The sequence below is a fragment of the Hemicordylus capensis genome, chromosome 6 (assembly GCF_027244095.1).
Source record: "Hemicordylus capensis ecotype Gifberg chromosome 6, rHemCap1.1.pri, whole genome shotgun sequence".
Lineage (NCBI taxonomy): Eukaryota > Metazoa > Chordata > Lepidosauria > Squamata > Cordylidae > Hemicordylus > Hemicordylus capensis.
In genome coordinates, this window is record NC_069662.1 from 41,479,017 (window position 1) to 41,495,772 (window position 16,756).

A 16,756-nucleotide genomic window follows, 5' to 3' on the forward strand; every position below is an offset into this window, starting at 1 on the left:
TAAAAGACCCCTAAAAAAACAAATAACGTCAAAGAATTATAAAGCATTGGGCACGTTGCAAATGCCGAAGGAGATACGTGTTTACACTTTCCAAAACTTATTCGCCCAACGATTCTTTTTTTCCTTGGAAATAAAATAATAATGATTCCTCCCATGTAGTAAACGATTGTACAGGGAGGAGCAAAGACGAGAGTGAATTCGTCCCCACCACCCCACCCATTAAAATACTTCCCCGCTCCCTGATTACAAAATTGTCACCGCTTTGCTTTGCTACCCTCGCTTCCCAAGTCCCGCCTCCCCCGTCCCCGCCGTGCGTGGACATATTTTGGGAGTGACCCTTACATTACATTTAAATACCGAGAGTGGGGTGGGGAGCGGATAATGTCGCAGCCCACCCAGTCCCTGAGAAGGGCGGAGCAGCCCAGCAGCTTGGCTGGAGCTGATCTCGACTGTGGAGAGAGGAGCCGAGATGCGAAAGGCAGAGGCCCGGCCACGTCAGCACGACCACCTCGGGGACACTGCAAGGGGACAAGGAGGAGGAGGCTCCCGCGGCGGCGGCGGCGCTCTTGGGGAGGATCGGGCCGTCGGAGCGGCGCCCGCCAGATCTATGGAGATCCCCGCGGGGCTGATGCTGGTAGGAGGGAGAACAGCCACAAGAGAAGGGGGTCCAAGCAGGCGGAGGCGGGGGTAGTGTCGGCGGCGGCGGCAATCAGCCCCCGCAGCGAGTGCCTGCGCAGGAACGTTCTCTAGTCTAAACTTTCCTCGAGTCGAGGTTCACTTTCTAAACTTCCAAAGCCCCTTGCGCAAGAGTAATAGCTACGTCAGTGGGGGCGCCAGAAAAAAAAATTGAGGGATGGGGGGCACAGAAAAAGGGGCAAAGTGCATTTATGGGAGGGGGCAGCTGGGTCCCACATATTAGATTTCTGAAACAGATGTGGGGGCGCAGCAGGAGGAGGCAAGCCACTTTTCGGGGTTGCCAGCTCGTGCCACCCCTCTGAAGCCGTCCTTGTGCATAGGATATTCTTTCTAAGGTTAGGACACAGGGACTTGACAAGGGCCTAGTTCTCAGTGAGGTGGCAATCAGTGTTCCCTCTAAGGCATGTGCATGTGCACACACTCACAAGGGGTGTGCTTTTTTTAAATGTCTGCTCAGTTAATTTTAGAGCCTGCTCAGGTTGAATCAAGAAGGCCCCATTCTGAATGCACTATCTGCATACCGCCTTGATACTGTTGCCCAGAACAAGACTCATTCTGCACACTGATGACAAAAATTAGAGGGAACACAGGTGGTTTTGTCTACCACTTAAGATTGCAGGTGGGTGGACACACACACACACACACACACACCTTTAAAAAAATCAGCTCAAGGAGAAGCTTTCTAGAAATGCTAGCTGTCCCACCACCCACCTCATAGCATTTTCTACACAGGGCTTTTAGCTCACATCTCCTCTGGAATTTATTTATTTATTTATTCAACATATTTTGTACTGTCCCAAACTGGAGGAATGGAGGGTGTGTGTTTACCTATCGGCCAGATTTACCCCAAAGTCCCTGCGAGCTATCAGGGAGCATGTGAAGTGGTTCAAGTTTTTCATCGTGCGTTAGAGCAGGCCTGCTCAACTTGGGCCCCCCTGCTGTTTTTGGACTACAACCCCTATAATCCCCAGCCACAGTGGCCAATCGCCAGGGATTATAGGAGTTGTAGGCCAACATCTGCAGGAGGGCCAAAGTTGAGCAGCCTTGTGTTAGAGTGTAGCCCAGTTTATATCTAGGGTTTTAAAAAATCCATGTTTTGCGGCAGTTTTTGGAGGCAACTTCAAACTTGCAGTAAGGCCTCGCACTAAACTTGCGGTAAAGCCTGCTGTGAGAAAAACATCCATGGGAGAGCACTCCATCATAGGAGCCTCTTCCCGCAATCTGAAGTGGTACCATTCAAACACAGGTTTGCAACTTCACCTGCAATCTGTGAGAACTAGGCCAAAGGTAACAAAATAATATACAAATGGTTGTGCTCCAGGGGGAATGCAGTCTGAGAATGAGTCCTACCCAGAAGAGAAGACTGTGCCACAGAAAGAACTAGAGAAGGGGTTGGGGTGATAGTTACCTTAACTATAGATACATCTATCGAGGTCTTAGATCCAAACTTCACATATATGCTGATTGGGTGAGCTGTCAGTGACTGACGAGGAGAGGGATCTTGGGGTTGTGGTGGACAGCTCGTTGAAAGTGTTGACTTAATGTGCGGCAGCTGTGAAAAACGCCAATTCCATGCTAGGGATCATTAGGAAGGGGGTTGAAAATAAAACTGCTAATATTCTAATGCCCTTATACAAAATTATGGTGCGGCCACACTTGGAGTATTGCATATAATTCTGGCCACCACGTCTAAAGAAGGACATTGTAGAACTGGAAAAGGTGCAGAAGATGACAACCAAGATGATCAGGGGGCCAGGAGCACCTTTCTTATGAGGCGAGGCTACAATACCTGAGGCTATTTAGTTTGGAAAAAAGATGACTGTGGGGAGATATGATAGAAGTCTATAAAATCATGCATGGGGTAGAGAAAGTGGATAGAGAGAAATTCTTCTCCCTCTCACTTAATACTAGAACCAGGGGTCATCCCATGAAATTGATTGCCAGGAAATTTAGGACCAACAAATGGAAGTACTTTTTCACACAACACATAATCAACTTATGGAATTTTCTGCCACAAGATGTGGTGACAGCCAACAACCTGGATGGCTTTAAGAGGGGTTTGGATAACTTAATGGAGGAGAGGTCTATCAATGGCTACTAGTCGGAGGGCTATAGGCCCCCTCCAGCCTAAAAGGGAGGATGCCTCTGAGTACCAGTTGCAGGGGAGTAACAGCAGGAGAGAAGGCATGCCCTCAACTCCTGCCTGTGGCTTCCAGCGGCATCTGGTGGGCCACTGTGTGAAACAGGATGCTGGACTAGATGGGCCTGACCCAGCAGGGCTGTTCTTATGTTCTTATGTTAGCAGAAACATATGTGGGCAGTATACTGGGTGAATTGAAGGGGAGGGGTGACAAAAAACCCAGACTGGAGATCCTGGGGAAACTGAAGAGAAACTGAGGACTCAGGTCAACAAAGCTGGAGAGAGAGTATCCACAGTGGGGGTTGCTCCAGGGAGGGAACAACCCCCACTCCCCTGTGGGCAGGGAAGGAAATAGATGAGGTGATAATATTCATGGGGGGGGGAAGCATGATGTCCTCAAGCATACATAGTTAATGAGTCCCTTGAGATCCCAAAGAAAGCCGGCGTGGTGTAGTGGTTACAGTGCTGGACTAGGACCAGAGAGATCCGAGTTCAAATCCCCATTCAGCCATGAAGCTAGCTGGGTGACTCTGGGCCAGTCACTTCTCTCTCAGCCTAACCTACTTCACAGGGTTGTTGTGGAAGAGAAACTTAAGTATGTAGTATACCGCTCTGGGCTCCTTGGAGGAAGAGCGGGATATAAATGTAATAATAATAATAATAATAATAATATCCGTAAGGGGAAAGGTAGAGACCCCAGAGACAGGGGGAGCCTGGGGAGGGATAATTCTCTCCACCCAGAAGCAGACATCAGAGTGGATAAGTCTGAGGAAACCGTCCCCACAGACTGTTCCCATGTTCCAGCACTCTTGCCTACAACCTTGGAGAAGTCACTGCCAGTCTGTGCAGACAGTACTGAGCTAGATGGACCAAGGGCCTGACCCTTCTGTAGAAGGCAGCTTCCTATGTTCCTATGTGATCCCTAGCAAAAGCCAATCGGAGAGGGCAAAACTGGACAACAGACGAGACTCTTAAGAGAAAGAGAGGGTCCCACTAGACAGTTTCTTCTGCCAAGGGTCTTGGAAAGGGGACTCCTGCAGTGGGGCCATGATATTCTGTGCCACTGTGGCAGCTTGTTAGGAGGAACCACTGCCTCGATGCTTCAGTGCCACCACTGCAGACGCCCAGAGAGAGAGAGCCATTGCAGCCACCCGCTCAGCAGCAGCAGACAGGTGGCACAAGGAATCAATAATGCTCCATCTAAAACCACTGCCATTGGCTAGCCTGCCTGCCTGCCTGCCTGCTTGCTTGCAAGCTTTCTTCCAAACTACTAGCCTGACTGAGAGACAATGTCTTAGTTGGTGGTGTAGTGCAGAATGGGGGATGGGGAAAGACAGAGCTAACTATTTACTTATGAAACAGGAGCAGTCCCAGAGAGACAGTGAAAATATTCACTGTGCTGTTGTGAGGATCAATGCAAATACAGATTGTACACTTATTGGAGCAGGGTGCTTTTGCATACATTATTCTGGATAGCTCCAGTGCATGTTGGTAATGGTGTATAAAAGCATTCAAAATAATGTATATTGGGGGTTACATCTGATAGATTACAACTCCCACCATCTCCAGCCACAATGTCATTGTAGTCTTGGGGAGAGCAGGGCACTTTCCAGCCTAGCTGCTCAGCAGCAGCAAAATGCCTCCGTTTGGGCAAGTCACATTTGAATGTAAACAGCAGGGGGAGCAGTCTCACAGCAACTAACAACCTGAAAACACAGCAACTTTTTTACGCCGGATATGTGACGTCCTAGCTCTATATCGCAGCTATTAAATTCGAAACAAGACATTGGCAGTGTGGACGGCACCCTGCTGTCCATATAGGGACTGCAGTGTCACGATGCAGGAAGTGTGGAAGCTCACTTCTGAGATACGTCCTGACCCCGTTGTAGGGCCTAGTCTGGAAAGTGCCCTGGTCTTGTGGTAGCAAGCACGAATTGTCCCCTTTGCTAAGCAGGGCTGAGCCTGGCTTGCATTTGGATGGGTGACTACACGTGAGCACTGTACGATATTCCCCTGTGGGGATGGGACCATAGCTCACTGGAAGAGCATTGACATGCAGAGGGTCCCAGGTTCACCCCCTGGCATCTTCCCTGGCACACAGAGAGACCTGTGTGTGAAACCTTGGAGAGCTGCTGTCAGTCAGTGCAGACAATACTGAGCTAGATGAACCAGTGGCCTGGCTGGGTATAGATTATATGTGCATGTATTATAAGGTGGCTTTTCTGTTGGCCTCACTTGCTTGTTGTTGTTTATAACTCTTAGCCCTGCCCCTGAATCAAACCCATTTATTTTCCTTCCAGGAACCTTCCCTATACACTGTCAAGGCAATTTTCATCTTGGACAGCTTTGGACAGCGACTTTTGGCCAAGGCAGGTACCACCAGCAATTTTGTGAAAAACCCAATACAGTTCCCAAGGTAGAATGATGAACACTGTTTTACAGATAGAGAATATAGAGTCTCTCTCTGGTATTTACTGTGGCATGGACCCCAAAACACATGACCTATCAGAGATGGCATGCAGAGTTAGAATTATTTATTTGTCTGTCTGGCATTTATAAATGACAGAAATGGAGCTGCAACAAAATGTTACCTTATATCCCTAGTGTGCAAGTGTGGCTGTGGCTGGGCATGGTGAAAAAAAACAAACGTTAATGCTCTAACTTGTCTTACTTCAGAGTGCTCTAAGTTGGGTCTTGCTTCATATGCAACCCCCCCTCCTTTTCTGGGTGGGTGTTTTTTTAAAAAATTGAGTGGAGGACTGGGTATTTTTGTGGGAACAGACAATTGGTGTTCAGCCCCAGCTCTTTTTCAAAGCCTTTCTCCCTCAGAACCACAAAGCTGTGAAATGACTGGTGAGAAAACCAAAGAGCTTTAGACACCTTTTCCCCTCTGAAGCAAAAGGGCCTGTAACTAGGGATATGCACGGAACCAGGCGGGGGTGGTTCAATGGCTGGGTGTGTGTGTGCTGCTTTAAGAGCAGGGGAAGGTGCACTTACCCCGGGTGCCCCTTTTTTCTAAAGTCCATCAGGGTGGCAGCGTACCTCCCTGCCACCTGGTTGCCCCTGTTTACCGGATACAACCGGAGGTATCTGACGTGCCTGTGCACGCCGGGCATGGGCGTGCGCGCATAGGCACGTTGGATACTTCCAGTTGTATCCAGTAAATGGGTGCAACGGGGCGGCAAGGAGGTAGCTGTTGCCCCAATGGGCTTTAGAAAAAAGGAGCACCAGGGCAAGAGCGGAGGGAGGTGTAAGGGCACCCTCCCCCGCTCTTAAAGCAGCACCCCCATGTCATCAAACTGGTGGAACTGGCTGCCTTTCGAACCGGTTCGGAGGCCCATAAAAGACCTCTGAACCAGTTCCATGCACATCCCTACCTGTAACAGTCTTGAGGGACTGTTATGCAAGATGATAAATTTTCTACTCTTTTTGTTCAAGCCCTCCTTCCCCACTCTTGCAACAGAGTAGGTTTTTCAGTTTTTTTTACTCCCTTAGGATTTTTTCCCCTTCAGATTTTTTGAACACAGACATATTATTTTTATTATTTATTTATTTATTTATTTACATTTTATATCTCGCTCTTCCTCCAAGGAGCCCAGAGCAATGTACTACATACTTAAGTTTCTCCTCACAACAATCCTGTGAAGTAGGTTAGGTTGAGAGAGAAGTGACTGGCCCAGAGTCACCCAGCAAGTCTCATGGCTGAATGGGGATTTGAACTCAGGTCTCTCTGGTCCTAGTCCAGCACTCTAACCACTACACCACACTGGCTCTCTGCAGGTCACCCCAAATCTGCCAGTATCTCCCACTTGCCTGCAGGTGCTTTGGTTCCCTCCATTCATAAGAGTCCCAAATTTTAGTACTTTCTGAAATAGTGAGTGTATAGAGATATATATACTTTTCTGCCTTCTGAGTAAACATGCTGTGATGTGGTTATCTAGAAGAAAAATACTGGAATATTTATGTTTTGTCTTTAAGCAGTGATGGAAAACATCTCAAATCTCATAATATGCCATTCTAACTAGGGCCAATTCACATTTCTCCCTTATCCCTCCTCATGCACACACAGGGGTTCATTAGTCCAGCATTCTGCTCCCAACAATGGCCAACAAAATGCTTCTGAACAGGATTTGAAAAGTATGGCCTTCCATAGGAACATAGGAAGCTGCCTTATACCGTCACTATCTTTCTATGAGCAATAGAACACTTGTTCTTCAATAACATTTTATCAGGTTTCATATCTAGGTGCTTTACAACTTTAGTGAATAGAAATACGGAAGAAGAATGCTTATTCTTCTGGTTGCTCCTGTATGAAATTGACCAAACCCTTAGATGATGATGATGATGATGATGATGATTTTACATTTATATCCCGCTCTTCCTCCAAGGAGCCCAGAGCAGTGTACTACATACTTGAGTTTCTCTTTCACAACAACCCTGTGAAGTAGGTTAGGCTGAGAGAGAAGTGACAGGCCCAGAGTCACCCAGCTAGTTTCATGGCTGAATGAGGATTTGAACTCGGGTCTCCCCAGTCCTAGTCTAGCACTCTAACCACTACACCATGCTGGCTCCTTTTTCTGCTTTGGACCGACTTCTTTCCTATCTCTAATAGGAATACATAGAGGATACTAGAAACAGCAGGACCTTTTTGGCGGTAGCATCACACCTGAGTTAGGTTATTACCCAGGGAGATACTTCAGGCTCCCTCTTTTGCTTTTTTAAATGGCAGCCAACTTTTAGTTTGTAATATACAAGACTAGTGAAACTTTCATCTGTTTTCCAACTGCTGCTTTTCTCTTGTTTTTAGTAGCATTGTATGTTTGATATTATGTTTTGTTATTTTCATCTTTGTGATTTGTGAGCCCCTTGTGTCTGTTTCTAACAGAGAAAGGCAGGATATAAATCATTAAAATAAATGAATAGTGCTTTGGATTTTTAAAAACAGAGGGTTGTTGAACTCCCTACATTTGGGGAAATTGTTTTTCATTTATTTCCACAGATACATGTGGGGGACGTTAATGGTGGTGATTATACATTTGCAAGACTTCTAAAAAAAAAATTCTCAAAAATGGGTGGTGTTTAGATTTCCCCCTAAGAAATCTCAAGCATCCTTCCAAAGGACAAATACAACAAATATTTATATACTGCTTTTCAACAGAAGTTCCCAAAGCAGTTTTAATAGATATAAACAATCAATCAAACAAACAAATAAAATGGTTCTTTGTCCCCAAAGGGCTCACAATCGAAAAAAGTTTAGAAAGTGTTCCACTCCAAAAGGAGAGAAGCAAAATTATAAGGATTGCAATCTTTAATTGGTTGAAGAGTTAAATTAATAGATTAGAAACTTTACAATCAATTTAAAATCATCCAAAATTAATTGGGCAACACATTTTTTAAAAAAGAAATTAATTATGTTGAATATAAATACTTGCTTTGGTCCATATTGGCATTCACTGAAAGGCAATGGCACTGATTGGACTAGGTGGCATGGTAGAAGCCAGGCAAACAGTCCAAGATCAACAGAGGGTAGCAGGTACAATGGGCAAGGCACAACAAGGTCAGGCAGTCCAAGGTCAAGCCAATAAGCAGTGGTTGCAGGAGGCTAGGCAGAGTAGATTCAGGTGGGCCAAAGAACAGTGGGTACAGAGGACAAGGTGAAGGCAGAGTCAAGCAGGTCAAACTGAAGAAGAGCGAGTACAGCGGACAAGACAAAGGCAGGCTGAGATCAAACCAATCAGGACTGGGAATCAGAGGACAGGCAACAGATTAATTGCAGGGCAGGCTTTTATCAGTGTAGGTCTAGTTTGGAGGAAGATAACTGCCCCCAGAGCCAGCTCCAGATTGTTTAAAGGAACCTTGCCTGCTGCTTTAGTCTCAGGTTCTGTTGAGGCTGTGGTGATTCTATTTTACTTAGGGATCCTTCAATGAGTCTGATGGCAATGTGGTGTCTTCTGGCCTTACACAGGAGGTCTCAGGGCTGTCCTCGGAGAGCCCTTGCGGATTGGGGGGCCCAGGGCAAATCAGCCAGTGTGGGGCCCCCTTCCAGTTAATTCTAATGGGGGTTAAAAGAGCGGGGCCTGGGCGGTCGCCCTGCTTGCCATGCCCGAAGGACAGCCCTGGGAGGCCTGGGTGGGGTCTTGGGACATGGGATCATTGGAGGGCTCTGAGGGTCCTCCTGGATCAATTAATCTGAGGTTTCAGCCAAAGTGAATGGAGGCGGGGCCTGACTGTAGGTCATGTCAGTACTTATCAAATCGGCAAGTAGAAAGCGCCATCTTAGATTCAACATTCCCCCCCCCTTGCCTTTTGATAGAAGATAATGCTTTTAAGATGGCACCTCCTGTAACATACACATTCACCAAATGAAAGCAAAGTATGCTTTTCTTCTTTGTCATGTATATATTCAACTAATTAATTAAAATATTGATCAATTGAAACTTACTTGATTTAATAGACTACAATTTCTGTAATCAGCTAACTTCAAAGGTTTCAATTTCTAAGTGTAGATTCACCACAGAAATAGACACAGAAAATCCCTGCTTGTAAATCATTGTGTTGAAAAGCCATATATCAATTTTTAAAATAATAATATAATAATTTTCCATTCTGATGCTATCTTACCCATTCATCATTCTAAGCCTTATTGCTGTTGCTGTCCACAGTATTATGACGACACATTTACATCTATGAAAGAACAGAAAAACTTTGAGAGAAATGTCTTCAACAAAACCCACAAGACGGACAGTGAGTATGTGGCCATTTGGGATAGAGATCAGCAACCAGGATACCCTGGGCCTTATTTGGTCAGCTTAGTGGTGCTGTCTGACTCATCATCCTGGATCTGTTCTCTTCCTTCCGCTGCCAGAAGCAGACATTTCAAGCAGCCAGGAGTGGAGGGAGAGACACAGAGACAAAGGGGAAAGGCAGCAAGAGGGAAAGCAGCAATTGTGGCATTAGTGATGGATGGGTCATGTCAACAGGCCACTTGAAAAACCTTTTGTGGAGGAGGATGGTCTTAGCCTGTCACTCCTCCACTGCCTTCTCAAAACAGCACACAGCAAGTCTAGCTGCTGGCCGGAGGACAGAGGGAGATGTTGACCTAAGTGTTTCCCTAGATATGCCCCATCCTGTGACTTCTAGTTCCACCCACTTACAAGCTGCAATATGGGTAGAGTTGGACTGTTAGAAATATAAACATCCAGTCACAAATGAGGTTCCCAGTCTACCAGCCAACCCACAAGCAAAGGATGGTCTGATGCTACAAAGTTCTTGAAGACCCCTCCCTCTTAATTTACTCTCTCTCTCTCTCCTCCTCCTCCTCAGGTGAGATTACTTTCTTAGAAGGACTGACCATAGTCTATAAAAGCAGCATTGATCTTTTCTTTTATGTGGTGGGGAGTCCCCATGAAAATGAGGTAAATGCTTGTCTATTGGAAATCGGATACGAGCAGCTGATGTTGGTTTGTTTGCAGGTTTGTTTGTGAGAAATAAAGTCAATCAGTCAATTTTATTATGGTCACAGACCAGCATAAAGTATAAGGGTGATTACATGTTACAAGTGAGAGTAGATAAAAAGTGATTACATATAAAATGGTACGTATTAATACTAAAAGGACTAAAAATACTAAAAATAGTAGATAATACACCAAAAGCATGAAGGCCTAAAAGCCTGAGAAATAGTAAAAGTCATAAAAATGCATGAAAGGCATAAAAAAGTGGGGAGGGGCATAAAAATGGAAGTAATAAAGTTAAAAGACATGAGAAGACAGAAATATATAAAAGCCTGAGTAATAAAACTGGAAAAGAGCCAGATTAAAGATGATAAGTAACAGTAAAAAAGGAGGCACGTGGGCAATTGCAAGGCCTGCCCAGAGTCACCGAGAGTTAGATTAAGGCTGATAGGACTCACTGCCTGTCATCCGTCGACGAATGCTGATCGCAGCTGCACAGTACCTGGCGATGCTGTATGTGATGGCAGGCTTAGAATCAGAGAGTAGCAAGGAGCTGTAGAATTGGCTCGGACGACCTGGATGCTTGCTTAGCAATGGAAGGATGAGGGAGGCGTGAATGTCTCTATAGAAAGAGCAGTAGAGGAGAACATGCTTAGTAGTATCGATCTGCCCTAGACCACAGGGGCATAGTCGCTCTGCAAATGGGGTCCTTCTGTAATGGCCTTCTAGCACTGCTGAAGGGAGGCCATGACAGTGAGCCAAAGTGAATGCCCTTCTGTGCTTTGGAACCTCCAGTTGGGTGAGTTATGCTACTGGAGAAGCAGAATATCAAAGCCCATCACTGATATGCAATTTTGGGAGAAATAAAGTCATACTTCCTGATTACCTACAGATATTTTGCAGACACAATCCTGCCACTGGAATTAGCTGGATGCACTACTTTTTACACCAGAATATACTTGATGAAAATTTACATAATTTTGGGAGGTAGTTTTTAAAAGAAATTCTGGATATCATACTTCCAATTACCTACATATACCAAATTTTATATGAACAGCCCTGCTACTGAAATCAATGGAATGCACCACTTTTTACACTGGAATATGCTTGGGGACACATTTAAATAATTTCTTTTGGCATTTTAAAATCACGCTTTGTGATGGGCCATAGCTCAGTGGTAGCGCTGATGTTTTGCATGCAGAAGGTCCCAAGTTCAATCCCTGGTATCTCCAGGTAGAGCTGGGAAAGACCCCTGCCTGAAACCCTAGAGGGTGCCATTCAGTACAGCCAGTACTGAGCTAGATGGACCAATGGGTCTGACTTCCCATTCGGCCATTTAGCTCATATGAACATAAGACAGCTTTCGATGTTCATATGGTAGGGCTAACTCTGGTGGCAGACACATCGGAGCCTGGACATTATGAGGAGGTATAGGCAGCTATGAGAAGTGGAATTGGAGTACCAAACAGTACCTGTATGTTTCCCTTCATGGAGCAAATAACAATTGGGGAGGAGACAGAGAGCAGGATTTTAAATCAGGAAAGCAGTGGAGGAAAGGGTTAAAAAGGGGTTCTTCAAAATCGTGTTCCCAATCTTAGTCACTTTCCCCAGTGGTTGCAATTAACCCTTTTTAAAATCATGAGGTGTCCTGATCATTGATCTCCTGCATCATTTCTAGTTGTGCCCTAATATTCTCTGGATTTGGGGTATTGCCTGCTAGATTCTGTAACAAACATTTTTTTTCCATGCTTTCAGATTTAAACTGCTGCCCGTGGTTGTTTTCACACTAGCCATTTAGTCTGGAATTGCTATCCTTCATTGAGTCATAGAATCCAGATGATATAGTTGCCAACCTGTTTCATTCCAGTGTTTTCTATGTTACCCTCCCATCTTTTTTTCAGACCTGATTTGTGGTGATTTTCATAAGTCACTTAAAACACATCTGTAGCACCTGCCTGTCCTATACAGGCAGTCAAAGCAGTAATGAGAGCTATACCACTCTTTGTAAAGACTATTCTGCCTCTAATTAGAAGCTTTTCTCTTACAGCTTCTGCCTCTGATTGCTTCAAGTCCACAATTAGTTTCCCTTTTATTAGTCAGTCTCTGTGCAGGAGTATATATATGTTAATTAGTGATTTCCCCTTGTTTTCCTTTTATTGCAAAATAACACAGTTTCACATAACAGAAAAGAAAACATGAGAGGAATTAAGCCCCCACTTTCCATGGGGAAGAGGAACTGCCTAACAAAAGGGGCAATTATTACACTGTGCTGAACATGAAGCAGAAACTACAAGAAGGAAGCTTCTGATTGAGGTTGCAAGGGATCTTTTGTGAACAGAACTTACCCTTAAATAAATTACAGAAAGATCTTGGCCAGAAGATAATCTTTGCTGGATATAATAGCACCACAGCAAGTGTTCAGTGGAACCACCATTTTAAGAGACTTTCTAGTTGGCAGTTCAACACACTATAAACAAAGCCTCCAGATAAATATAAGCCAAACGTTTACAGATGATACAGGCACTCCCACAGATTTCTGCTGTCTTTTCTTCCGGGATACAAAGGGGAATTCACATGGAAAGAAGGCTCTTGGTGTGCTTTCCACTACGCTCCCTGATGGCCACTGCTTGCTTTTCATGATTAAAGGTAAAGGTATAATGTGCCGTCAAGTTGGTGTCGACTCCTGGCGACCACATAGCCCTGTGGTTGTCTTTGGTAGAATACAGGAGGGGTTTACCATTGCCATCTCCCACACAGTATGAGATGATGCCTTTCAGCATCTTCCTATATCACTGCTACCCAATATAAGTGTTTCCCATAGTCTGGGAAACATACCAGTGGGGATTCGAACCGGCAACCTCTGGCTTGCTATTAGGTGGCTTCTTTCATGATTAACCCACCCCTTTTTTGGCAAATATGAGTTAATCATAAAAAGAAAGAGCTGGCCAGCAGGGGACACAGTGGAAATCTCACCAGGAGCCTTCTTCCCATGTGACCTCTCCATTAGATCCCAGAAGAAAAGACAGTAATAATCTGTGGGAGTGACTAGATTCTTTAGAAGCCCTCAGCATGTATTTATTGGCAGTATCTGCTTATAATGTGTTTTACTGCTGTCTGGAAAATCTCTCTTTTGAAAACAAGGCCTCAGCAGCCCTAAAGGGTCTAATGTCGAAACTACCCATGTCCTGTCTGTATTCTGGATGGCAACAAGTACATGGCCCAGACCAGGGGTTCCCAAGGTTGGGTCCTCAGATGCTGTTGGACTACAGCTCCCATCATCCTCAGCCACAATGGCCAAAGCACATGGGATACATGGACAAAATACATGGGGAGTAATGGTAGCAGACTGCTTGATATTTATCATTGTTCCTGTGAGTTTCCCTTCTCTGCCTCTCCCTTTTTTCTTAGTTGATGCTGATGTCGGTTCTCACCTGCCTCTTTGAATCCCTCAACCACATGCTTCGGTGAGTATCATTGCAGAGATCAAAGATCGTCTCACCAGAATCTAAAAGCACAGAATAGGAAGTACAAAAAGATAGTGAGGCGGTTCTCACGAGCAGTGGGAAGCGCCGAGAGGAGGTTTGCAGGGAGAGCGGGCTTAGCCTGCTCTCCCCGCAGATGACTGAAAGGCAGCCCTGGGCGGCCAGATTGGCTGCCCAGACGACTGCCGGCTCTGTCACGGAGCCGTCACCGGCAGAGGGGATCAGGGGGCGTGTGGGCCCCGGAAGTTCCAGGATGCCCCACGCGAGTCCATGGGGCATCCTGGAGAGACCCTCAAGCCCAGGAGGCCGCTTGCAGTCTCCTGGTTGGGGTCTACTCATGTGTTGCTGCACACTGCGGCCAGGGGCATAACTATAACAGGGCAAGGGGAGACAGTTGTCTGGGGGCCCACTGCCTTGGGGTGGTCCCCAGAGGCAAGTCACATGACTGACTCCCCCAGCCGCGCACCCGCCCGGGCTTCCTTCAGTTGTATTCCTCCTCCAAAACTGATGTGAGTGTTAAGACCTGGAGCTACCAGAACAGCATATCTTTCTATAGTACCATTAAATGACTTGCATCGTCCACAATTTACAAAACCTTAAAAAAATAATAATTTAGGATGATGTTCTATTGTGGCTCATAGAAGCAAAAAGATGAGGTTAACGGAGCGCTCGCTTCATTAACCTCGTCTTAGGGGAGGGGTATTTAGGAGGGTTAGCTGCTGGGAGCTGCGTGGCTCCCGTTGTAGTACGCGATCACCCCAAAGCAGGCTAGGCTCCCTTAGCCGGCTTTTGGACGATCATGAGAATCGCCTCAACCTTTTCTGACCTCTGCCCAAAGGTAGGACTCTCTACTTACACAAGCTCAGCCCTGGATCCATATATCATATGCCTGTGTAATCCAGACCACAGTTTTGCCTCAGACCAAGGGGTAGCACAGTGCAAGACAGGTTGCCCGTGGAACAAAGCACTTCAGATGGCTCAAGCCAGCCAGCCACCCCAAATGCTGCAGGGAAAGGCAAATCACCTTGGGAGGCTACAGGGCTGTTGCACTGCTCCCAGCTCATGCTTATTTCAATGGGGTCTGGCACAGGAGAAATTTTTGGTGGATTGTGTCCATTGTGATAGGACCTTATCAGCATTTCTGAACATTCAGTGGCTGACATCCAGAGTAGCTAATTGTGTGTGGAATGAGCAAAGTTGTACTAGCACAAGAGAATGGCTAGTGGGTTGCATTTAAAAATGGGGATTTGAAGAATTATGCTATAGCCCTCTTGCACAGGAGTTCCCATTAAAATGTTAAAAGTTATGCGTGATTGCAGCATCTTTCCACATATGGTTTGTTGTTCTGGATATCAGCCACTGTCTCCTGCTGCCCAGAAAAGCCTCTATTGCCTAGACACCATTTCCTCTCTCAGCACTTCCTTCCCATGACACATATACACCAGAACACAATAATCTCCATCTATCCCCATGGTGATGGCACTTCACAGAAACCCAGCAGCCTCCCCTCACTCACCAGTTCCACCTCCAAGGGTTTGCCTGCATAATTCAGAAGATTTTGTGCCAATAAGCAGAAATCGGATGCGGCACAAAGTAACAAAACTGAGTCAGGCAACTAAACCAGCCCATACGTATCCTTCCCACCCTCACTCCCTAAATAACATTATAATGCATGTTATCTTTGAAAATACATGTCTGCCCTTTTCTTGTGCACTGTAATGTAGCAACTTTCTAGTCCACTGATTTTTATTTTAAATAGGCTGTTGATTTCTCCTTGGGCAGCTCTACACCATAAACCTGTGTCCCTTTTATACTCGTTTACTCATCATGGCTTCTCTCAAAGAATCCTGGGAATGTTAGTTTGATGAGGTGCTGCTGAGAATTCTCCAGAGATTCCCTCGCTCTGCTCCTCCCCACCCCAAGGCTACAATTTCCAGGGTTACCTGGGAAGAGGGACTGACTCTTTCAGCAGTTTTAATCTGGAGCATGAATCTGTCCCCACTGATAACAGTTGTCTCATCTGTCTTGCATCTAGCAAGAACGTGGAGAAGCGAACCCTGGTGGAGAACATGGACGGGGCATTTCTTGTAGTGGATGAGATCGTTGATGGCGGGTGAGATGCATGTAGAAGAAGAAAGGAGGAGAAATATTATGCAGGAGATAGAGAAGCCATGAGGGAAACGACTTAAATGCTCAAAAATCATTGAGTAATTGTGAGAGCCAGTGCAGTTGAGCAGTTAGAATGTCAGTCACACTAGGACTAGAGAGATGAGTGTTCAAATCCCTGCTCAGCCATGAAGCCCATTGAGTGACCTTGGAACAGTTACTTTCTCTCAGGCTTAACTGCCTTACAAGATTACTGTGAGAATAAAATGTGAGGGACAATATACAGTACTCTGCCCTCAGCTCCTGGGAGGAAGGGTGGGATATAAATGAAATTCTGTGTTTGTTTTTAAAAGAGAGGGCTGTCTATCTGCTCTCATGCTGTAGCAAAAATAAAAAAGATGGTCACACAATACCAGGTCACTGCTGTGACCCCCTGTTTCTTGAGCAAAGAGGCACCTTCTCTTATATTTGGTTGGTGGAAAGCAATTGTCACTACTCATTCTAGAATACCGTCTTTTCCAGTGACCATTGTTCCTTTTTACCTTGTGAATCCCTTTGGGACAGAAACCAGTCCTTTTGCTGTGTAAACCACTTTGAGAACTTTTTTGCTGAAAAGTATTATTATTATTATTATTATTATTATTATTATTATTATTATTATTAATTCAATGATGATGATGATGAAATAATCATCATCATCATCATCATCATCATCATCGACATAGCAATACCAGGGGATAGCAGAAAAGAAGAAAAAGAAATAGAAAAAAATCACCAAATACAAAGATCTACAAATTGAAATTGAAAGGCTGTGGCAGAAAAAGGCCCAAATAATCCCAGTGGTAATTGGCGCTCTGGGTGCAGTTCCAAAAGACCTTGAA

The 16,756-nt window shown here is 45.4% G+C and overlaps 1 protein-coding gene across 7 annotated transcripts in view; it reads left to right on the top strand.

Annotated features, from left to right (window-relative positions):
• The first annotated feature begins 341 nt into the window (after window positions 1-341).
• Window positions 342-16,756, top strand: part of COPZ2 (COPI coat complex subunit zeta 2) — a 30,770-nt gene continuing 14,355 nt past the window's right edge. For 2 of the 7 annotated variants that reach the window (XM_053260720.1, XM_053260719.1), the window contains exons 1-6: window positions 350-634; window positions 5,137-5,205; window positions 9,499-9,580; window positions 10,160-10,251; window positions 13,696-13,751; window positions 15,805-15,882. In XM_053260720.1, coding sequence (XP_053116695.1) covers window positions 470-634; window positions 5,137-5,205; window positions 9,499-9,580; window positions 10,160-10,251; window positions 13,696-13,751; window positions 15,805-15,882 — 542 coding nt within the window. In that variant the 5' untranslated portion in view covers window positions 350-469. Of the gene's footprint in view, window positions 635-5,136; window positions 5,206-9,498; window positions 9,581-10,159; window positions 10,252-13,695; window positions 13,752-15,804; window positions 15,883-16,756 lie in introns of all 7 variants that reach the window. The other 5 variants (XR_008309664.1, XM_053260718.1, XR_008309666.1 and 2 more) reach the window with 5 other exon arrangements.